The following is a 25,566-nucleotide window of genomic DNA, read 5'->3' as shown; positions in this document are numbered from 1 at the left end:
CTCAACCACTGCGCCACCAGGGAAGCCCACATTGTGTGTTTTTAAATAGGTTTGTATTGTCCAATGAACACCGTGATAAATACCATGGATACATGGATACACCAGATTTATAATGTCATATTTGTTTTTTGTTTTATGTGCAATGTAGAAATAAATATATACTGTTGTGTTTTATGACATTTTAGTAAGGATCAACTGTGTATTACAGTTTTGATCCTTAAATGAGTATTGGATTTGTTAACTTCATAATTTTCTTCACTCAGCAATTGTTTATTGAGCACTATCTTTATGCCAAGCACAGCAATATATACTGATAATAAGAAAGTGAGATTTGATCTTTTTCATTGAAATACAGGGAGGAACAGGAATGCAAATAGTCATGATAGTCTGTTTTAAGTGCTATTATGAAATTCCATACAAAACTGTGTGGGAACAATTTAGGAGAGCAGTTCTCCTTTTGAAGATAAGAATTCATTCAATCTGTGTATGTGTATATCTGACATGTTAAGACCAATAAATAATAATAGGAAAATCTGTTCATCTGTAGTATTAAGGGTAATTACTCATAATTCAAGGGGATGTTGAGATTAAATGAACACATGATAGCAACTTCTTCAGAGACTGACTTAATGAATGTTCTATAATATTAGTGGATAAAAGCAGCAATATAAACTTTGCATTTTTGCCTGTTTGGCTTGTAGCTAACTATAACCATTAAATCTAAGTCAAATTTAAAACCCTATATTTAATTATCATAAACTTTTATTTATAGAAGTTGTCAGAAAATTGCCGAATACCTTTCTGCTAATATTGTATCTTTACAAGATCTCAGAAATGCTATTGATTCAAAGGAGTTATGGAGGGGAAAGATTCAGATATGGGAAAGGAAGGTAAGTGGATTTCTGTTATCACAGTTTCCCAAGCAGGCCTTTGGACCTTATTTACAACACAGATAGTTTAAATGAATCCTAATGAAAATGCACCATATAAAGATGTTCTAGAAAAGCACTATCTTAATAGAACTTTCTTCATTAATGGAAATGTTCCGAATTTATCCTTATACAATAGTCCACTGGCTTCATGTTACTACTAGCACTTTATACTTGACTACTTCAAACACAGAACTGAATCTTTTACTATATTTTACTTTAATTAATTTAAATTTAAATAGTGACTGTGTTTGTTTTGGGCACTGCAATTCTAGAATGTAACATTCTTTTAAACCAGAATTTAACATTAGTTGAGTTCATGTTTATCCAAGCTGCTTTAGTTCATCGCATATGTAAACTCCTGGAAAACTGCTTAGAACATGTTTTCTTACCTATGATACCACCTTAAGTGATCAGTGCTTTCTGCTAACCAGGTGATTTTGAACAATTTCTTTTTTAACCTTACTAGACCCCAGATTTCTCAACTATAAGATGAGAATGTTAGATTAGTGGAACCCCGCTAATGTTAAATTTCTATGAGCTCCAATTCTATTTTGCGATCCCTTACTGTGAATGAATATGTTTGGTGGTTTTTATAAGTTGTGTCCATGTTGAAATCAGTGTTCCTGGTATTTTATGTGTTTCTGTCTATAGGCAAAACTAAAAGAAAGTTTCTTAATGTTTGTTTAGTATGGGAGCACGAGTAGACCATTGTGTTCCTATGAGGATTTATTGTATTAATTACTAGACTTTTTTTCCTTTTCAATTCACTCAATTATAGTTTAATAAAACTTCTAATAAGACAACAGGAATTAACGTGGCTGGGCCCTTCTTGTTGATTTGCACGCCCCACTCTTCTTTATCTCAGGGAAGTTAAATCTGCAGATAAATCTTCTTTGCAAGTGGTTTTAGTGTAAACAAGTCATATAGCCTACTAGAAGAATGCAGGATACAATTAGCTAGGAGAATTACTTTTGTATACATTTTTTGAAACTTCATGTCTACATACAGACAGATAATGGCAGGGTTCTGTGATTCTTTTATTCTTTTATGGATAAGAAATTAAATGTCCATATCTCCCCAGGCTGCATTTAAAACTTGAAATCACTTATTTTGGTGGAGAATAGCTTTTAGCCTAGGGGCATTATAGTGATTAAGGACATAGATTCTAGAGTTAGATTGCCTGCATTCAAATCCTAACTCTGTTTCTTGCTAGTTTTGTGTGAAATGTTAGGTAATATTTAGCCTCTTGGTGCCACAGTTATCTTTATCTGTAAGATAGGTGTAATAGTAGTTCCTAACTCAGATTTTTATGAGGTTTAAATTATTTAAAGCACAAAGTAACCATCCAGTAAGTGTTACCTATCAATGTCGTTACCATTACTGTTAGTACCCCTATTATTACTACTTCTGCAGGAATTGATCTCTTTATCAACAACTTATATTGAAAGCAAACTATGTGTGAGGCACTAAGGATCTAGTGGTGAATGAGACAAGCAAGTTCTATTTTTGCAGAACTTAAGACTAGTAGGAAGCAGGTACTGAACAACTATATGTAAAGGGGGTTGCTTTGTTCTCTGGTTGCAGAGAATGGGCTTGGTATCCTCTTGTGGGCTAGTGAAAGGCCAAGGAGAGCTTTTCATGAAAAATTCACGTGAAAGTTGAAATACGAATGATATGTACATAAATGGAAGAACTGCATTTTGAACTGAGGATCAAAAATAAATTTACATATGGTTTTCCTCTCAACTTTTACATTGCAATAAGATGTATTAATCTTCGTAACTTAATTCATGATGCCTGTAACTGTGTTCTCTTGTTTCTTTTCAGTTTGGATGTGAAATTAGTTTTCCTGAATTTTGTTTAAAGGGAGTCACACCTAAGAATTTTAGTACATCTAATTTAAAAACTTGCTTTCTTGACAAAAAGATAATACCATCAAAGGATAAGAGTATTTTGCCAAAGGTAATCTATGTTTTTGCAATCATCTATTCATGAATATTTTATTTTTATAAGATATGTTTGAATCTTCAATTAACATTACTAATATATGTGCTTAAGTGTGCTCACTTGTATAACTTTTACTATAATTATAATTAAGTGCTTAAATTATACTGTATTATCAGTATTGAATGTTGGCAAAACTATCATTGTTTTAAATTGTTTTCAAAATGGAACGATCCTAACTTTAGATCAGTATAGGCCTGAAACCACTTTTGATTTGAACTTTACCATGTGACCTTTCTAAGACTCAGTTTGAAGGGAGTATGATACAGTGGAAAGAGAACAGGCTTTGATGTTAGGTAGACCTGGGTTTGAAACCTGACTTTGTCACCTATGAGGTACTGTCACCTTGGGTAGATTGATTAACTCATTTATGAAATGGAGATAGTAATAAACACTTTTCTTACAAAGTTATGAGGGTTAAATGGAGTAAGAGATTAGCATCTGACATAGTACCTGACATTTGCTTCATTTACAGTTTAAGAGGTATTGATTCTTGTCCCATGTCTCCATAGATTTATTCTTAAAATGCAAGTAATTATAAAGTACAATAATTAAAAGGGATTTGGTTGGCTTTTTTTTTTTCACATTGGAAAAATAATATAAGAAGAAGTATTTATATAGAAGCACTTTAGAAATTCACTTTGAAGGATGCATTTCAAGAATGTGCAAAACATAGTGGTCATGAATTTACAAGGATGTCAGATTGATGGGTAATATTTTCTGATCAAAGGGTGGTACAAAAGACATATTTCTGATGTTGATACATTTCCTAATAGTTGTTCAGAATTACTTACTTTAAGTAACTTACCATGACCATCTTTCACAGGAATATTAAATTCTTTTCTAAAGATTATAATCATAAGATTGATGACCTCAACTTTTCTTCTTTGGTAGTACACCATTCAAGTATGAATAATGTGTCTGATTTTTGCTGCTATTGAGAGAAATTTAGGGTTCAACGTCTTAAATAAATGTAAGCCTCTCTCTCTACGCATAAACAAATGCATACATACATACATATATATAAATACACACTAGGTGTGTTGTGTATTTATGTGTATATACACATACACATACATAATCATATATGATGAAATTACTCAGCTTTCTGCAAGTTTAAAACTTGGTGTGTTTGAAGATGTGTTTGCTTTTCTTTGCCCTTCTTGTGAAGCACTCTAGCCCCAACTCTTGGATTACCTTCTTCACCAGCTCACTCTTAGTTTAGTTTTAGACTCTATCCAAAGAAATACTGAATTTTATTTCTCTGAGTGGAGCTTTCTTTGTTAATTAGTATTCTTGTTTTACTAGTTCTCTCTTTAATTACTTCAGTATTTCCTCCAAGGATGTTGTTTTGTTTTTGGTTTTTTGTTTTTTTTTTTTATCTCAGCATACCAAAGTTCATCCTGGAATGTCTTTTCTTTTTCTTTCTCAGTTTCGCAGACCCTCTTCAACATCCTAGCCTCCTGGCTTATCTGTCTGTCTTCCTAGAGATAAACAGGAAAAGTTGAGAACTCTTGTCCTCTGTTGCTTGCCTCTTTCTATACTCATTTTCCTCCTGTTAAAACTCTTTCCAGTTAGTAAGAAATCTCCATATCTCTCCACTCGGAAAGGTAGAATTGATATGGAAGAAATTCTTATCTGAGATAGAGGATTAAGTGTTTGCCTTGCATAATATGTAAATACGTGCTTTTTAAGACCCATTTTAAAGATTTAAACCCTGATCACTAATTTGTTCACTTTCATTTTATTTATAGTATTTAAAGTCTTACATAATTTTAATTTCTTTTTTAGGTTTTTCATTATTATGGCCCTGCTTTAGAATTTGTGCAGATGATAAAATTATCAGACCTACCTTCCTGCTATATGTCAGACATTGAATTTGAGTTGTATCCTTTTCATTTACATGTTCATTATAGATCACAATTTTTCTGTGTCAGGTAAGACTGTTTCTTGGTACCACCACATTTAAATATTTGCCCATACTTTTGTTGTTGTTTTTCTTTTTTATAATATCAGTATACTTTTCATTGCCATTGCTTTAAGAGAAATTCTACAACTTGCAAAAAAGAATACTCCTTCAGGCACGATATTTATGCCTCTAGAATAAATAGGCAGAAGACTTCCTGAAATTATGACTCATTGCTTATGGGGTAGGTAAGACGGAGAAATGTTAGGGATCTGTGAAGAAAAACAAAATAATTTATATACTATTGGAATGTTCAGATGTTTCTCTTGCCATTGGCAGGATAGATACAAGTGCCAGTCCACTGTATCTTTTTAAATACTTAAGTAAATATGAATGCTATCACATATGTCTGCAAATATTCAACATATTTTACACTCTTTTTTAAGAAAATATATCTAAGAAGTTTTAGGAACAGACCTAAGAACAATATTTTATATAAAAAGAATTTGTTGTTGGCCAGAAATGAAACACTAGTACAGTGTTCTTGAATTTTTATTCAGAAGCTCCAGTTTGTACAAATCTCTGGTTCTAATAGTTTAGAGTAATGCTATTTATAGTATCACTATTTCTTGATGTATTTTCAGAATCAGAAAAATAATTGTCCTTGGAAAGGGGTAATTGTGAGTTCCCCCTCACAATTGATCAGTGAATTTAAGCACCTTGTGAATTGGAGAATCAAACTTATTTTAGGGAGTTGAATTATTTGACAATTACCATTTCATCATTTCTTTAACTCCTTAGTACAGAGGATTGACAAAAAACAATACCAAACAGAATTCCAAGTTGCTGTTGGAGCAGATTTCTTCCCTGTGTGGCAAGGTATAGAGGGTGTTTTTTTGTTTTTGTTTTTGTTGTGTTTTTAACTTAAACATTTACAGATGTGTGAGAAAAGGGAATGTATTTTTTAAAATCTGTTTCTGTGTGATGATTTGGTTTCTTTAACTTAACATAAGGTTTTGGTCCTAATTCATGTTAAGATACTTTGGACTTTTCATAATAACCCCAAAGTCTTCTGCAGACATGAAATGATGGGTTTTTTTTTTAGAAGAGATTTTCAAAAATAAGCTTCATTACTGATAATTGCTTTACAGCTTTAAAATTTTAGAACACATTAGATTATTGTTAACCTACCCCTTTCACATCTGATTTCAATTCTGCGGCAAGATATGTATATGCTTGCATTATCTTTTTCATGGTAGGATGGGTAGGTGGAGGTGAGAAAAATGTCTAGAGCTTCACTAAATTATCATTTGTAAGTTTTCAGTTTTTCTTTTTTAATTTTGGTGATGTTTAGAAGATTTTTAGCTATTTCATTAGTTTTTATATATATATATATAAAAACATATATAATGATACGGTAGAATTGGTATATTTATAAACATTTTTAACTATAACATAAAGAATTTTAAGTGGAATCATCTAAAGTCAAGTACAGTTTTCAATAGGAAAAACTAAAATTTTCTTTCTGATTATTTGCTCAACTACCTTGTTTCTATGAAAACAATTTTTAATGCACAAAATGTTCATTGGCAATATTTACATAACATTTTCTTATTATTTTAACAACAAGTACTCTATTATCAAATAGTCCTGCAGGGAGAAAAATGATTGTTATAATTATGGTTTCCCCTTGGCACTATTAATCAAATCTTGGTTATAGTTCCCTTAGAAAATTGATGTAGTAAAGGAAATATGATTTTGCCCTTAAGGTACTTGGCTATATAGTAACTTAAAATTTTGACTTCCAGCCTCATTCTTCCATGAAATTAATAGTTTTTAAACAGTGCATCAAAGTATTTATTTGATGAAATGGCCTTTAAAGGAACAGTCTGAAGATAATGTTAGCCTGTTTTTTCACCTCTAAAGAACCCAATGTGCTACATTTTGAAATTTAAAATTTCTTTTTTCGTTTATTCAACATTAGTTCTACTTTATGCATTGTATTAAATATTAGGGCTCCAATGATGGATTGTACAGATGAAAACTCTGCCCTCATGGAACTTACATTTTGGTAGGAAAAATAGAAAATAAGAGCTATGAAGAAAATAAGCAGGCTGAGATAGGGTAGTAGGGTGGAGGGAGTACTTTAAACAGGTTAATAAGATCGTACATCTCTACAGAAATTTGCACACAGAAGTCTTGTGAAGTGGTATAGTTTAAAAAACAAAAGGCGAAAAAGAAAAAGCACTAAGAATAAAAACAAACAACTCTGTTCATATTTTAACCCAAGTAGCTAAATAGTTCACTATGTAACCCTATCCAGGAAATGAGAATGTCATTTATCATTAATCATCTCACCTATATTATCAAATAAGGGAGGGAGGGATTATGATATAGTAGAAAGTCTCAAGTAAAAGAACATGTACTTTAGAAAACTTTGTCCTAGCTCTGCCACTCACTGGTTTATAGCTTTTTAAATTGTGAACTGGAAATAATAATTCCTGTTTTGCCTATTTCAAAAAGTTGTAATGAAAACCAAATTGGAATATATTTTATAAACTGTACAATATGATATAAATGATGGTTACTCGCTAATTCTTGTCTTTGAAGTTTATGTGGCCCAAATGATAGACACACTTAAGTGAAACATTTTCCTGAAATTTATAAAGCGCTAGATATCCTCTAGATATTTTGAAGTTATGATGAAATTTTTAAGAATTAGTTTTATAGGTAATGTTTCAAGTCAAAATCAGACATATACCTATAATTTAACTCGGGTATAAAATAATTCTTAATCTATCTAGATATTGAAGATAAGCAACTCTAATCCTAGAAGAAAGCTAAACTATTGATATCTATTAATATAGTATTTTCAATTGTTTTATTTTAAATTTGTTGTATTAGATTGTCATTTTTATTGCTTCTTGGACAATGACTTTGAAATATTGGACTACACTTTAGCAGTCGGGGACAAATAAATGGAACTTTAAATATATGTTCCTACTTTAATTCAGCAAAGGGATAATTTTTAGAAACATACATTATGTAATTTGGCTAAATCTCTAAATGTGAAGCAGTTCACTGTCCTTTTACACTGTGTCATAGTTAGTCTTTTACATTTTTGAAAAAAAAAATTGAATTGCATGGTCATTCCTTGAAATAATCCCAGTGCTTTATAACATGGTTTTCATTTATTTATTCAACTTTTCTTTTTTTTTTTTTTGGACTGCCTGCCAGTTGCTTGTTGCAGGTACTGGAGAGAATAAAGTGGGCAAAATCCCTCCTTGGGAAGCTGTCAAAGTGCTTAAATTCTAGAGCTTTATGTGATCCTAAGTCAACTTTTGAGCTTAAAAAAGATGTTTGATTAGCCTCAGAATAAAAATAAAAGCCTTTTAGAGAAAAACTTATTTTATTAGATTAGAAAAAGGCAAGATAGGGTTGTTAGGGAATCATGATGTCTATTAATCATATGGACGGGGAACATTTTTATTAAAGAGGAGAGTTTATAAGGCTAAAAACATGATTGCCTGCTTGTGTGAGGGTTTGCCTACTGAAAAGATTGAATCAAAGTTTTGAAACTTGGGTTTGAAATGTTATTTGGCTGTTAAATTTTGGAATAGAATGTTAACATAAAAGGATCATCCTCAAGTCTCTCAAAGTATATCTAATGATTAGTGTATGAGTGAGAACAAGTTATCAGAATCCAAGTTTGTAGTGAATGTAATGTAAACTATTGACATAAATTTATTTTGTAGGGAATTATAGCTTATGGGATTTAGAAAAGTTTATTTTCATATTTGTAGCAAATGTTTAATCAAAAATAGGCTGTCTCAGAAATGTGGTCACTTCCTTTGCTGCTGGGTCAGGACACATTTATGTCAGGCTATAAATTATACAATGAACTGCATTTAGCATCATTACATTGTTAAGCTGTAACTATAATTGTAACAGTTTTATAATTGTTAAGCTATAATTGGGCCCTGATCTGGCATACTCACATTACAGCTTTGTCACCCTTTGGGCCAGACAGTTTTGTTATGCATTTTAGTCTAAGAAGTCTTACTTATGCAAGAAGGAAGAACTAGGACTTAGTGTTTAGGAAATTAAATATATATCTTTTATAGTTAATGATTATTTTCCATTCCTAAATATTTTTATTTTTAATGTCTAATGCTTGACTATGTAAAGTACATTTGACTTAAAATAAAAAGGTTATGGCTATAATAATAAAGAAAAATAAGCATATTTAATTTTACCTTCCTTATTTTACTCCCAATAGACTTATTTTCATATTTGTTAGTTAAGAATACGTAAGTAAAAATAATAAATAGCAACTAAAAGTATTAATTATCTTTGTGTCACATATCTCATGTAACCCTTCTATCTACATAGGACAGTTAAAAGTGATTTTGCATTAGATTTGATATTGATAGCAAATGCCTTGCCTAAATTTCCCCAAAAGTAAAAAAAAAAAACCCAAAAAATGTATTTATTGGGATGTGCTGGTTTTGTAGCTTACATATCTAAAATAACAGGCAAAATACAGCTTTCAAGGTTGCAGTTTGTTTTATTCAGTGCTTAGTCAAACTGAGAATTTACCTAAATATATTATGGTGGGTTTTGGGGGACAAATACTTAATAAACATCTGTGTGCCCAGCCCTGGGAATACAGAGATGAATAAGTTGAGTTTGCTCATAAATCAGTTAGAAGCTGTTGTATGTTTTCTGGCATATGATTCATGGTTTCTCTGAATTTTATACCTATTAGCATTAAATCTCTGATATCTAGCAACAAAAGTTTTGAAACCTTTAGATTCTAATTTTGAAGCCAGACCAATAATCCATCCAGTCAAAAGTTTATAAAAGTATGGCTTGGTATGACAAAATCTTTTGAGGATAGAATTCGTGACCTCTCATTGATTTGCAGATACACGAAGAAATTATACCCACAACCTAAACTTAAACATTGTGAATAAGGTTTTCAGAGATACATGACTCAGTGGAAGGAAAAGGGATACCTGTAACTTTGAATCCTTTCTCTGTTTTCTGGCTTTTTTTTTTTGGTGGAGGTAGGGCAGTGTTCTTGTTTTCTTTTTTTTTTTTTTAGTTTTTATAGTGGAATTCTTGGGAAAGAATGTGACTAAATACGTGTTATGTAGGTGAAATATGAGTGGAAAATTGTCAGATGACGCTATTTTAGAGTTGATTTCATTGTGCAGTCACTAAAAATATGTTCTGTTTTATCCAGGTTGGTGCTCTTTTTGTATTGCCGTGTACCATTAGTAGCATACTTATTCCTCCTCCCAGCCAACTCAGTTCAAGAAAATGGAAGGAATATATAGCTAGAAAGCCTAAGACAATCAGTGGTAAGTAGTAAATTTTTAAGTTTTAATGGTGCAACATAAATAATGTATTTATCAACTTTGAAATGGAGATAACATTTCTTTATGAGAAAATATATTATTTATTACTACTGATTAAGAGGACCTGTATCATTTTAAGATGTTTTTTCTATCTAACAACCTACTGCAACAGAAAGTATATACAACGTTATTCATTCATAAAATATCAGTGTTCTAAAGGCAGAAATTTTGGTTAATTAGATAGTTAATTATATTAAACATGGGTTTCTTAGAGACATTTCAGGAATAAAATTTATGGAAATAGATTAATTTATTATATGGTATATTAAAAAAACTTGTGATTACAATTTTCTGTAGAATTTATTTAACAGCTTTTTATATGCTATGCAGTATTCTAAGTACTTTAGAAATCTTGATTCATTTAATTTTTATAATAACCTTATAAACATTTAACAGATGAGGAAATTGGGCCTTGGAGAAGTTACAGAGCTATTAACTAGCAGAAGCAGGATGTGAACCAAGATTCTGCCAATTCACAGCTCTAACATCTCCAAGGATTTGAACCCAGGCACTCTGCTCTTAACCCCTGCCCTGTGTTGCCTCTCTAATAATCTATTACATTCAAGATGTCATTAATTTCTATTATAAAATCAGATTATTTAAATCCAAACTAATACTTCATTAAGTAATTGCAGGGCAAAATGTTAGTTACTTGTCCAAAGTCACATAGCTAAAGTGTGTTCCTTCGTACTTTGTTTCAGTGTTTTCTGTTTTAATTGGACAGTAATTCGTTTAGTTTAATTCTGAGCTTATACTTAGTTTTTGTGACCCATGATATGATGGGACTAAGGACTGGAATTGAAACATATCTACCCAGATTGTAATCTCTAGAAATACTCCAGAACCTTAGAATTCTGAGGAATACAATTTTAAAATCAGCGGCTTACACAGTACTTTATAGGAAATAGGTGAGATACTAAAATCCATTTTAGCAAGTGTTGAATTTGAAATGTAGATAATATCTATGAGGAAATTTAAAGTTATTGTTTGAAGTTTAGATGTGTATCTCTAGAGAGTGGTCAGGGCAGGAGATTTAGATTTTTAGTTTACCAGCTCTTTTGTTTATCTATTTTACAACAAATCACCCTAAAACTAAGTGGCTTAAAAGAACAAACACTTTATTTGCTCTTACTTCTGTATTTGAGCTACGTTCAGCTGGGCAGTTCTTCTGCCAGTCTTACCAGTGGTCACTGATATGCGGCTGCGCTGAACTTGTGGATTGTTTGGAGGATGGGCTCAGATGGGATGCAGGGACAGCTGTCTTTCTCTCTCTATGTAGTCTCAACGCCTTTTCCTTGCCGCATGCTTTTTTCTTGTAATCTCTGGAGCAGGTTAGCTGGAATTTTTTGCGTGGCTACTCAAGATTCCAAAATGTAGAAAAATTGAGGTGACAAGGACTTTTTAAGGCTTATTCCCAAAACTGGCCAAGTGTCACTTCTGCTTTATTCTTATTTAAAGCTACTCACAAGAATGGGCCAGATTCAAGAGGGAGGTGACTATACAAGGGTCTGAATACTGGGAAGCCCCCAATGTAAAAGTCCACCGCGGGTGTATAAAGGTGATAGTGGAAACAGGAGTGGTTGGGAAAAAACACATAGACAACATGGCTAAAGAAGAGAGCCAAGGATAGGACCTTTAGAAATACCTGAATTTAAGGTAAAGTGGAGGAAAAGTTAGAAAATGGTTTAGTAAATGGTAGTTGGAAGACCCTAAAGAGTTATAATCATTAACATCAATATCAAAATACCATTTATTGCATAATATAGAGTATGGTGCAAAGTGTGGGAAATAAAGGGAAGTCAAACTGGGTTCTTACACTTGAGGAAGTAGAGTCATGGTCCTTTTCTTTGTAAAGTTTATAGTCAAGTGAAGAAGGCACTTTGAAAAATCATTATAAATCTCTTTAGCCAGCATGGTGAAAGTGAAGTGGAGGATAATTTCAGAGTGTATGGCCTAACGTAGCCTTAAGAATTCAGGAAGGCTTCCTGGAGGAAGAGACATAGTTAATGTAGTTTATTGCACCGTACTAATTCATGAAGAAATGTGGCTTTAACCCTTCTCAGCTCACAGGGAATAAGTGTATACCTGGTGATTTTGGCAGATGCTAAAACAAAATCAGAAGTAGACTTACTGGGTGACAGTAGAGTCAGTTTCACTATACTACGTGAAATCACGAGATAATATCCATTTCTCAATATTACATAGGTTTACGACTTATTAACATGAATAGTAACATCTCTTAACTAAACTTCAGTGTATTTTGGACAACCTTTTTATTTATTTTTCCTCTTGTAACTTTTTCTAAGATAATTTATTGATTTAGAATTTACTCTTAGTTTTTTTTTTCATGACTTTCATTGCAACTTTAAGAAAATACGTTATCATGAGGCTTGATTTGATTTTTTTAAATTATCACCTCTTAAAATTTGGGGATTAGTATTGGTAACTTCTGAATAATAATTAGACATATATCACATGACCATCTTTGAAGCAAAGTTGTTGATTAGGCTATATCATTAAGGGCTGATTAAGCTGACACTTTACAATCTTTTTTTTTTTTTATCTCAGAAGTAGAAACAATCAAATTGAACAGTTGATTATTAAGTTCTATTTTACCCATAACCCTTTCTGTAGGGGAAATTATTTATCCCATTGACAGAACTTCTTTTGAGAAAAGGTAAAGGACTTAGATAAAGATTTTGAAAGAGATTTCAGTGGCAGAGTCAAAGTATTCTTTCAGTCAGCAAATATTTATATTTATTGTGTGCCCGTTGTGTTCAGGGCATTATTCTAGGTGCTAGGAATTCAGTAGTGAAAACAATCAGCCAACTTTACTGTATTAACTTTTATGAAACACACCACTCAACAACATACTGGTTCTCTTCAAGCACATATGGAACATTCATCAGGATAGACCATATATCTGTCAGGCCATTAAACGAGGCTAAATAAATTTAAAAGAATAGATATAATACACAGTATGTTCTCCAGTTACAGTGGAATTAAATTAGAAATCAACAACAGAAAGAAATCTGAGAACTACTTTAAATACTTGGAAACTAAATTTTAAACACACTTCTAAATAGCACATAGGTGAAATTAAAAAAATAGTTTTAACTGAATGAAAATAGAAACATATCAAATTTATGGAAAGCAGCTAATACAGTACTAAGAGGATTCTAAATGCTTATCTTAGAATGGAAGAAAGATCTAAAATCAGTAATTTAAACATCAACCTCAAGAAGCTAGAAGACTAAATCCAAGTGAAGTAGAAGGAAGGAAACTAGACCAGAAACCAATGAATAAAATACTGAGGACTATATCTAACAAGAAGTGCAAGACCTGTACACTGAAAACTACAAAACATTACTGAGAGTAGTTAAAGAAGATATAAGTAAATGGAGAAACATACCGTGTTCATAGATTAGAAAACTCAGTATTATTAAGATGGTCCTTCTCTCCAAACTGACCTATAGATTCAATCTAATCTCTAACAAAATTCAGGAGGACTTTTCATAGAAATTGACAAACGGATACTAGATTTACGTGAAATTGCAAAGGATCTAGAATGGCCAAAACAATTTTGAAAAGGAAGAACAACTTTTGAGAACTTACACTGCCTGATTCACAACTTGCTATGAAGCCGTAGTAATCAAGACAGTGTGGTGTTGGAGAATACACATATATCAGTGGAACAGAATAGAGACAAAGATGCCAATGGGAAAAGGATAGTCCTTTTAACACAGTACTGGAATAATTGGATGTCCATATGTAAAAACTCAAAAATTACATATATATGTATATAAAATATGTAATTTTTAGACTTTTATCTTACATAAAAATTAACTCAAAATGAGTCATATACCCAAATGTAAGCACTAAAACTACAAAACTTCTATAAAAAAACATATATACCAAAAGGATGATCTGTAAAAAGAAAAAAAAATCTATAAATTCACCAAAATTTAAAAATACCTCCATTTTGAAATCTAAAGAAAAAAATGGTTTTGATGAACCTAGGGGCAGGACAGGAGTAAAGACGCAGACGTAGAAAATGGACTTGAGGACATGGGGAGGGGGAAGTGTAAGATGGGATGAAGTGAGAGAGTTGCACTGACATACATACACTACCAAATGTAAAAGAGATAGCTAGTGGGAAGCAGCCGCATAGCACAGGGAGATCAGCTTGGTGCTTTGTGACCACCTAGAGGGGTGGGATAGGGAGGGTGGGAGGGAGACGCAAGAGGGAGGGGATATGGGAATATATGTATACGTATAGCTGGTTCACTTTGTTATACAGCAGAAACTAACACACCATTGTAAAGCAATTATCCTCCAATAAAGATGTTAAAAAAAAAAAATCTCCTTTTTGAAGAACTCTGTTAAGAAAAAATTTTTAAAGGCTACTAAGAGAAAATAGTTTCAATCATATGTCTTACAATGGACAGGTATATAAAAAAAATTCTTACAACTCAGTAGTAAGGAGAAATTGCAATTAATAAGTGGGTAAGAGACTTGAATACACATTTCTCTAAAGATACATGAAGAGCTAAAAAGGCACGTGAAAGATACTCAACATCATTAATCTTTTGGGAAATGAAAATTAAAACCACAATGTGATTCTATAATAACTGTCTAGAATGGATATTATTAAAAACAGTGACTATCATATGTTGATGAGGATGCGGAGAAACTGCAAATCTCACACGTTGGTGGGGATGTAAAACAGTACAGCTACTATGGAAAACAGTCGGGCCATTAAACTTACACTTAACTCTGCAACTCAGTTCTTCCATTCCTAGGTATTTATCCAGGAGAAATGAGAGCATATGTTCACACATGCTTGCAAGCAGCTGTTTATAAAAGCAATATTCATAATAACTAAGAATTGGAAACTATGCACATATCCATCAACTGGTGAACAGATGAACATGGTTTGTTTTGTCCATATAATGGAATCCTTCTCAGCAGTAAAAAGACATGAAAAGTTTTGAGTATACCTAAATATTACTAAGTTTATAAAGTCAGGCTTAAAAGACTAGTACATAATTTTACTTATATGAAATTTCTAAAAAAGGCAGAAGGACCAGAAAGCAGATCAATAGATGCCTGAGGCCGTGAGCAGGAAAGGAGATTGACTACAAAGAGATAATGGAAGCTTTCAAGCCTGAATTATAATCATGGATAAACAATTGTATAATTTCCTTAAACTAATCAAACTTAGACTCTGACATGGGTATGTAAATTATACCTCATTAAAACTTTTTTTTTTTTTTGGCAAGAACCACATGAAGGCTCTTAGACCTAAATGCAGAGTTTTGTTTCTACCCTAGTTCAGTAATTCTTAATACCAGCTCACACTAGAATAACCTTGGCAGTTATCAAAAAAGAAAAAGTCAAGCTGGGCCCTACCTGAAAACAATTAAATGCAAATCTCTGGGGAGGATCAGGGCATCAGTAGTTTGTAAAAGCACCCAAGTGTTTCAAATGTGCATCCATTATTGAGACCCTCTGCACTAGGCATGCTCTCTTCAACTCTAGGCTAGAGAGCCACTGTTTCTGAAAGTCCTTCAGATGCTTTGAGGCAGAAAAAGGTTTAAGAATAACTGCTTTAGGCCTTTAATTCCTTGGCTAGAAAATGAGGATAATATACTGTTTAGTATATCTCGCAAACTTGTTAGACACTATTGGTAATGAAGGTAAACACTTTGTAAACTCTGCAGTGGCTTTTTGTTATTCTGTCCTATCTTAAATCCTTTCTATGTCTGTGGAACAATAAAGGATCACTGTTGTTCATGATGGTGAGTAAGATCTTGAAATATCTTCTAAATAACTTCTCTATTCACTGTAGCTTTCATATTGTGTATTTTACTGTGTTACAACTAAGAGGAAATGTATACAGTTTATGATCCTAATGTTATTTAATTGGTTGAAATAGTAATAGTGGAATCTATAAATCCTTCTACATTTTTGGAATCTTCTCAGTAGGAGGCTTCTAACACCTATTCCACAATACTATTATTTCTCAAACCATGTTAGATTCTTTCTAAAATTGAGCCCCAGGGCATTTTCTTGGAGAGTCTCAGTGGCAGTTTACGATTTATTTTTAAATTTACGATAAATTGTTCAAAGCTTAGTCTGATGAATAAGGTGGGGGATCAAGCTAGGCAATACATTTTTTGGAATTGCTTTATTAATGTAAAGTAATTAACATTTTTTTCTTGTGATTCCCTAGCTGACCTAAGGACCATTTCAAAAGTTGAGTCTAGAATTTACAGTGATGTAACTGTTGGAAAGTGTATAGCTTCCTAAAATGCCTACATTGAAGACTAGATTTTATTTTATTGTTTAATTTTTGGCATAATTATCAAAATAATTTGGTATATTATTTAGTCGCTTCTTAAGAAATATATATAATACTCATCAATAATTTAGACTATTCACTTAACCAGAATATCCTGTTCCCCTAATCATCCTGGGATATTTTTCATTTTATAATATGGAATATTAATTTGTACATTAATATGATTTTATTTTTATATTGTTGAAATGTTTATTTTTTATTTTTTTAACATCTTTATTGGTGTATAATTGCTTTACAATGTTGTGTTAGTTTCTGCTGTATAACAAAGTGAATCAGCTATACATATACATATATCCCTGTATCCCCTCCCTCTTGCTCCTCCCTCCCACCCTCCCTATCCCACCCCTCTGGGTGGTCACAAAGCACCGAGCTGATATCCCTGTGCTATGTGGCTTCTTCCCACTAGCTATCTATTTTACATTTGGTAGTGTATATGCGTCAATGCTACTCTCTCACGTTGTCCCAGCTTACCCCTCTCCCTCCCCATGTCCTCAAGTCCATTCTCTGCATCTGCGTCTTTATTCCTGTCCTGCCCCTAGGTTCATCAGAACCAATTTTTTTTTAATTCCATATATATGCGTTAGCATATAGTATTTGTTTTTCTCTTTCTGACTTACTTCACTCTGTATGACAGACTCTAGGTCCATCCACCTCACTACAAATAACTCAATTTCGTTTCTTTTTATGGCTGAGTAATATTCCATTGTATGTATGTGCCACATCTTCTTTATCCATTCATCTGTCGGTGGACACTTAGGTTGCTTCCATGTCCTGGCTATTGTAAATAGTGCTGCAATGAACACTGTGGTACATGTCTCTTTGAATTATGGTTTTCTCAGGGTATATGCCCAGTAGTGGTATTTTCTGGATCGTATGGTAGTTCTATTTGTAGTTTTTTAAGGAACCTCCATACTGTTCTCCATAGTGGCTGTATTAATTTACATTCCCACCAACAGTGCAAGAAAAGAAAGGGTGTTACTGGCTTTTAAGAACCACTGAGAAACTTACTGATATAAAATATGACTTGATTTTTATTATACTAGAATTTTGTTTGCTAGTGAAACTAATAGTGGTACATCTCTTCATTGTAGTTTATATGTTATTCGTAAACTTTGATACAGCTAAAGGACACTTGGAATTTCTGCTCCTCCCGTCTTACCTCTCTAGTAGATCCGAAATGGATGTTTTCTTAGTGGGAGAGGGGGCATGCCAGCCAATCAATCTCTTATAAGTTGATAGTGTACAAATAACAGATGAAAATAGAAATGTTTTGTTGTAATCCTTTTCCCTTATTTCTTTAGGAAGAGCTCTGGGAATTGAATAACCATGCTAATTGTAAATCTGTTAGTCTCTGTGGTATTTACATAAAAGTTATCTGATAAGTCTTCAGTTAACACCTGCCAAATCTGGAGCAAAGTTTTTTAAATGACTGCATGGTCATTATGGTTAGGGGAGTTCTTTAAAATAAACGTTTTTCTCTTGAGGAAAATAAGATTGTTGTAATTGCAGGCTTCAGTGATTAAAGTGCTTTATAGTACCTTCACTGGGTGACAGGATTTAAAATAAATGTGGAAAGAGTGTCATGGATTGAAGAGGCATGTGACTTGATTTGGCAAGGTGCTAAATTGGTAAATGAATTAAGGTCCCTAGAACTCTTGGCAAACCTTAGTTTCAAATACAACTGGTAACAGTGTTGTTCCTTTCTGATAACTTTTATTTAAATTCCTTTTCTAAGACTGATGTTTAAGAACAGGATTACTGTCTCTATTGCTAGCTAATTGCAAAAAAATTTTTTGTACTTCATGGTTTTTTGGGGGGATAATCTTTAACCCACAGTATGTTCATATCTGTGAAATAAACTGTTGTAATAAAGTTACAGTAGATTTTTTCTTAGCATATATATGTATATATATATGTACACACACATACTATATATATATATATACTGTATATAAACACACACATATATATTATGTATATATCTCAAAACGCTAAGAACTTTTTTTGTGAGCAGAACCTTACATTCCTAAAATAATTATAAATTTTAAAACCTCGGCTTTATTGAGTTATAATGCACACACCATACAATTGAACCATTTAAAATACAATTCCATGGTTTTTAGTCTATTACAGGTTGGATTACGAGTGTGCAACCATCACCACAATCAGTTTTAGGACATTTTCCTCTCACCAAAAAGCAGCCCCACGCCCACTAGCAGTTACTCCTCAATCCCATCACCTGCTCCTCTTCCTAGCCCAAAGGCAACACTAATCTGTCTGTGTAGATTGCCTGGACACTTCATCTAAGTGTAATCATACGGTATGTCATCTTTAATGACTGCCGTCTTTCAAGGAGAGCATAATGTTTTCAAGGTTCATCCATGTTGTAGTATAGTACTTCATGCCTTTCTATTGCTGAATAATATTTCAGTCATTTGGATATATCACATTTTATTTATTCACACATCAGTTGAAGTGTTTGACAGTTTGGGGCTATTATAAATAATGCTGCTATAAATACTTGTGTATATACTTTTGTGTGAACATATGCTTAAAATTATTTTGGATATAAACCTAGGAATGGGATTTTGGGGTTGTATATTAACTATATGTTAAACTTTTTGAAGAATTGCCTAAATGTTTTCTAAAGTGGCAGTACCATTTTATATTCCCAGCAGCGATTTACGAGGGTTCCAGTTTCTGTACCTCCTCATCAACACCTGTTATTGTCTGTATTTTTGATTATAGTCATTCAAGGGATGTGAAGTGGTATCTCTTTGTGGTCTGGATTTATGTGACCATATTGGCCAATGATGTTAAGAATCTTTCCACTCTTTCCACATGCTTATTGGCCATTTGTGTATTCTATGGAGGAATGTCTATTCAGATTCTTTACCCACTTTTTGAGTTATTTGTCTCTTTGTTATGAGTTGTAGGAGTTATTTATATATTCTAGATACAAATCCCTTATAAAATACGTGATTTACAAAAATTTCCCCTTATTTCATGGGTTGACTTTTATTTTAATTGGTACTATTGAGCAATTAGAATACTGTAGGCAGTGATCTAAGCACTCTCCATGCAGCGTCTCACATTTAATCCTAACAGCAGCCTTGTCATATGGAAACTTTTTTTAAAATTAATAAACTTTATTTTTTTAGAGCAGTTTTAGGTGCACAGCAAAACTGAGTGGGAAGTACAGGGAATTTCCATATAGCCCATGTCCCCCCACACATATAACCTCCCCCCTTATCAACATCACACATCAGAGTGGTACCTTTGTTACAACTGATGAGCCTACATTGACACATTTATCACCCAAAGTCCATGGTGGATTGACTTTTCATTCTCTTGATGATGTGCTTTGAAGCACAAAGATGCTTAATTTTCATGAAATCCAATTTTCTATTTCTTTTTGTTGTTGTTGTTGCTTGTACTTTGGGTCTCATATTTAATAGATGATTGCCTAATCTAGGGTCATGAAGACCTATGCCTTTGTCTGTTTTCTTCCAAGAATTTTAAAGTTTTTACCTCTTACATTTACATCTATGATCCATTTTGAATTATTGTTTTTATATATTGGGAGGTAGGGGGTAAGGGTCCAACTTCATTCTTTTGCATCTGGATGTCCAGTTATTCCAAGACCATTTTTGAAAAGACTTTTCTTTCTCCATCAAATTGTCTTGGAACCTTTATTGAAAACCATTTGACTGTAAATGTGAGGGCATATTTCTGGACTCTCAGTTCTATTCTATTAATCTGTATGTCTGTCCTTATACCAGTGCCTCCCTGTCTTGATTACTGTAGCTTCATAGTAAGTTCCCACACTGAGAAGTATGAATCCTTTTTCACTCTTTGCCCTTACTACACACTGACATTCTTCTCATTTCCTTTACATTCTTCCTCATTTCTCATTTTCCTCTCAGTCCTCCCAGAATGATCATATAGTAATTTTAGATTAATGTTCATTGTTTTAATTATGATGATGGTGTAATCACTATTCACAGTTGAGCCATGTACTATATTTTATTTTTCTTTACAATATTTTGTTTTACCTAGAGGTAATGATTTTTTTTTTTTTAATTCAATCACAAAGCCTTCCCCTAGTTGTGAAACTCCTTTCAGTACATTAAAGCATATTAACTATCCTATCAATCATGTATATGTAAGAAATCTCTTCCGGATCTTTATGACCTGCCTAATATAGACTGGTTGGTTTTACTTTCCAGATTTGTTCCATAGCTTTTGGATCTAAGACTCTTTTCATCATAGAAATTTTGTTTGCCTTTCTTTGTTGGTTCCTGGGATCCTTTAATCTTCCTGTTTTTTTTCATTTTCCCATTTTGGTGGAGCACATTCTCTAAAATCATCCTGAGAAAAGGTGCATAGGAGGGAAATTTTTGAGACCCTCTATGCCTAGAAAAGTTTTTATTCTACCGTCTCATTTTAATATAGCATTCCAGGTTGGAGAATATTTTTCCAGTGGAATTTTGAAGGCATTGTCCCATTGTTTTCCAGCTTTTAGTGTGGTTACTTAGAAGTCTTGTGCCATTCTCCTTTTTCATTTTTTAAATAAGAAACCTAAGTTTTCTCTGGTATTTTGTAGAATATACTTGTTGTTCTTAGTCTTCTGAATTTTCATGATGATGCACCTTGGTGGGTCTGTTTTTATTTTTGGTGTGTCTGTTTTATTCTAGCATGCCTGGAAGCTTGTCTTTTTATTGGGAAAAAAATTATTATTATTATTATTATTTTTGGCTGTGCTGCACAGCTTGCAGAATCTTAGTTCCCCGACCAGGGATTGAACCCTGGCCCCTAGCAGTGAAAGTGCTGAGTCCTAACCACTGGACTGCCAGGGAATTCCCAGGAAAAATGTTCTTATAATTATTTTATTGATAATTTCCTTCCCTCCATTTTTTTATGTTCTCTCTTCTAATATTTCTGTTTGAATGTTGTTCCTCCTGGTTTGTGTGTGTGTCTCTCTTCCTATTTTCCATTTCTTTGACTTTTTACTCTACTTTCTGATAGATTCACTGAACTTCATATGCTAAACTTTTAGTTGAAATATATATTTCTGCTTTCTTAGTTTCCATGAGCTCTTTCTTATTTAATGTTTTTTTCTTACAATTTCCTGTTCTTATTTAATGGATGCAATATAGTCTCTTCTCTGAGGATTTTAGTGACCTGATTTGTTTGTTGTTTGCTTTTGTTTTGTGATTTCTTTTTACTGTATATTCTTTGTTTCCCTACAAGTCACTTTGTTTCTGTTTGCTTACTTTGTCATATGGTTTTCATACTAGAGACTTTCCCTGATGTCCCATAATGTTTGGCTGCCTGTTCATATTTAAGAGGGGGTATGAGAAAGCTGATTGGAAAATTTGAGTGCATGTTTGGAGCTTGTTGACTTTGACCTTCATTTTAGGGTGATCTCACTGAGACATTAGGCAATCCCAAGGTTGGAATTCTTTGGTCCTTCCCCTAGTACTGACCATATTTCTAAAAGAAGGCTCAATTCTGCTATCTGGCTTCCAAAATGGTGGAAGTTATGTAGGTGAAGAAAGGTAAAGGACCTCAATATTCACTATACAAGCATTCACTTAATGCAGTGATATTCAACTCCAACCCTAAGCTCTGTCTTATATCTCCCAGGCCAGAGGCATTTTGTTTTACTTTCTCCAGAGAATAACCACTAGTCTTCTGGGCTGGGGAGAGGACAATCATTTGCCTGAATAGAATAAGAAGGGGTCAGGAGCCAAACTGCTTCTCAGACAGACTTTCAACCTATTTTCCTGTTTCACCTTCATTTTGTTTGCAGGGCCATCCCAGAGTCTCTTGTCAGGGGTTATAGTATAAATTTTGTTGCTTCCAAGCTTTCCCTATTGTTTTTCTCATCTTCCTTAACAATTGAGAGTCTGAGGTCTGTTACCAATTGTTCATCTGCTTTCCTGCTTTCAAGGTTTAGTTGCTATTGTCTCTTCTCTCAGATATTGTTTCTTGTAGTTTTATGCTGTTTTTAAATTTATTCTCATTTCATGGAATTTCAGGAGATAATGAAAATAAATGCTTATGTTCAATTCACCATCTTCAACAAAAGGGATTCTACTTGTATTTTTAGTCTCAAAGGCTTCACAGTTTTTCCTCAACCTTCACTATAACCCTCACTTGATTTGTTTTTAAAATGCACTAGACTGTCTTAACTGACCTTCACGTTACTGGCAAGCCAGATTAATGAATGCTCTCCAATCCTTCTGTAAAATACATTATGGATGCATACTGCAGGGACCAAAAAGCTACCCTTAAGTATATCTGTACACTTCTGCTCCCACCAGTTGAGCTGTGTGTGCTTGCAGCGGTCAGTTTATTCCACTTTAAAGAAAGAGAAGCTGGAAATAGTAGTTGATACGTTACAGATGTGGATATATAGGAAAGTCATAATGGAATGCTAATGAGCCACATCAAAAGTTAATGAATGAGTACACGTAGTTTTAATTTAAAGTAAAGTGTATATGCTTTGTGAGTATCATTTTTGTTTTGATTCTCTGCTTTAACAGCTTCCTCAGTTAAATGAACAACTACTGCCCCAAATGTATTGGGTAACACCTTGTTCTGAAATAACATCGACATGTCATTATATCCTATGGATCAAATGTATGATTCTGCCATGTTGCCTGCTGAATTTTCACATACTTAACAAAATAATTGTTTTTGTTTAGTTCCAGATGTTGAAGTGAAAGGAGAGAGTTCTAGCTATTATCTCTTGTTACAAGGTAATGGCAACAGAAAGTGTAAAGCCACATTGATTCACTCAGCCAACCAGATCAATGGCTCATTTGCACTCAGTTTAATTCATGGAAAGATGAAAGCAAAGACAGAAGAAACCAAACTGAGTAAGTGTTAACTTTAGGTGGAAAACAAAACATTTTTACATTTCTTTGTGTACATGCTTAACTTTTAATGAACTCATTGTCTCCAAACTCCATTTCACTTTCAGTAAATTTACTTTTATTTTAAATATTTTATAACATATTTGGACAGTTTAGAGTGCAGAGAATTAATCCCTTATACATTATACTTAGTAAAATTTAGTAGGTCAGACTTCAATTCCAAATAGGAAAATTTTTAGTGTTTTCCACTTTAAACACGTATTATTTTTCTAGAATTTATTTCTTATTTTCGCTTACTTTCTCTCAAGCGTCTCGTTCTATTTTATTGCTATTCTTTTTTTTTTTTTTCTCTCCAAGCTCCACGCTTCGGTTACCTATCACTGTATGACAAACTACCCCAAATGCAGGTTAATGATGACGATTTACTATAATGTCTCATAGTCCTGTAGGTTGACTGGGCTCAGCTGGATGTTTCTGTTTTGAAGACCCACATATGACTGCAGTCACACACAGCTGGGGCTTCAATCATTTTGAAGACTTAACAGGGCTCGGTGTGTAAGATGGCTCTTTACCCACATGCGTGGTGCCTGGGTTAGGATGGCTGGAACAGATGCGAGCTGACTTCCTCTTCACGTGTCCTGCCCTCCTGGCCAGCATGGGCTTCCTCACAGCATCGTGGTCTCTGAGGAGTCTGATTTCTTCTATGGTTGCCAACTGCTCTTAGAGCAGTTGTTCTAAGAAGCTATAAGACTTCCTGTGACCTAGCCATTCATTGTCACTTTTGCCACACCTTATTAGTTACGTGAGGCCAACCTAGATTCACTGTGGAAGGACTGCGCGGCGAATGAGTGGCAGGAAGTGTGATTCACTGGGAGGCCATCTTTGGAGACCAGCTCCCATACTCTGTCCGTGTTTTGTGTAAGAGTTTCAATAGCCAAGCAGGTAGAAGAAAAGGTGGTGGAAGGAATTCTATTGTGCTACCTAAATTCTCTCAATTTAAGAAGCAGGTCAAAGTTTAAAATGCAAAATAATTTAGTACACTTATTTTCTGCTGCTCAATTATTATTATTTACTTTGAAATATGCAAGGTCAAGAAAGATGAGTAATTGAATTTTAATTATGTTATAACACATTTCTTGAGAACTGACTATTAATTTTTGTTACAAATCATCTTTAATACTGACTTTTTTCTGTTTTTCAGGCTTTCCTCTTGACCTCTTGTCACTTCCAAATTTCTCTGGGGAGCAACTTATACAGAGAGAGAAACAGTTAGCTAATGTTCAGGCTTTGGCTTTGAAAGAATGTCTGAGTAAGTAATGATTTGTGCATTTGATTCTGGTATAGGAATATTGACTTGTTTAGACCTAAGGCATTGTTATTTTGTCACTTTTTCTTATACACTTTGTCTTTTAGATGTGATATTCATTTGTAGAACTATTCTTTTTTTAAAAAAAAAAGATTCACTTTTAAAAAAAATTTATTTATTTATTTTGGTTACACTGGGTCTTAGTTGCAGCAGGCGGGCTCCTTAGTTGCGGCTTGCCGGCTCCTTAGTTGTGGCACGTGGGTTCCTTAGTTGCAGCACGTAGGCTCCTTAGTTGCAGCATGCAGCCTCCTTAGTTGTGGCATGCGGACTCTTAGTTGCGGCATGCATGCGGGAATCTAGTTGCCCGGCCAGGGATCGAACCTGGGCCCCCTGCATTGGGAGTGTGGAGTCGTAACCACTGCACCACCAGGGAAGTCCCTGGAAAGCTATTCTTGATAGAGGTGATGTAGGGTAGAAAAGGTCTGTAACTTTTTTCCCACCAGATTCAGTATATTGCTATTGTACCTTGCTTTTAACATTTATAATATTTGTCCAGGAAAATTTTGTTTCTCATTATTTTTAACTGTATGCTAGAAAAGATACCTAAGTTTTATTATTCTGGTTAATTTGGTCATTTTTACAAAATTTCTCTTTATATCTTTTTGGCTATACAGGAGGATAGAGACTGCAAGTAGAAGAAAATACAAATCTAGAGAAATTAGTATGTTAATGTGAGCATTGATTCTT

The 25,566-nt window shown here is 33.5% G+C and overlaps 1 protein-coding gene across 10 annotated transcripts in view; it reads left to right on the top strand.

Moving 5' to 3' along the window:
- Nucleotides 1-25,566, top strand: part of MTBP (MDM2 binding protein) — a 106,983-nt gene that overhangs the window by 8,320 nt on the left and 73,097 nt on the right. For all 10 annotated transcript variants that reach the window (XM_082364280.1, XM_082364277.1, XM_082364275.1 and 7 more), the window contains exons 7-13: nt 773-890; nt 2,760-2,894; nt 4,728-4,822; nt 5,649-5,721; nt 10,091-10,208; nt 23,343-23,516; nt 24,715-24,822. In XM_082364280.1, coding sequence (XP_082220406.1) covers nt 773-890; nt 2,760-2,894; nt 4,728-4,822; nt 5,649-5,721; nt 10,091-10,208; nt 23,343-23,516; nt 24,715-24,822 — 821 coding nt within the window. The remainder of the gene's footprint in view (nt 1-772; nt 891-2,759; nt 2,895-4,727; nt 4,823-5,648; nt 5,722-10,090; nt 10,209-23,342; nt 23,517-24,714; nt 24,823-25,566) is intronic.

Source organism: Balaenoptera borealis (assembly GCF_965194805.1).
Source record: "Balaenoptera borealis genome assembly, chromosome: 17".
Lineage (NCBI taxonomy): Eukaryota > Metazoa > Chordata > Mammalia > Artiodactyla > Balaenopteridae > Balaenoptera > Balaenoptera borealis.
The sequence above is the reverse complement of the archived record's forward strand: the minus strand, read 5'-3'. Positions and strand labels throughout refer to the sequence as shown.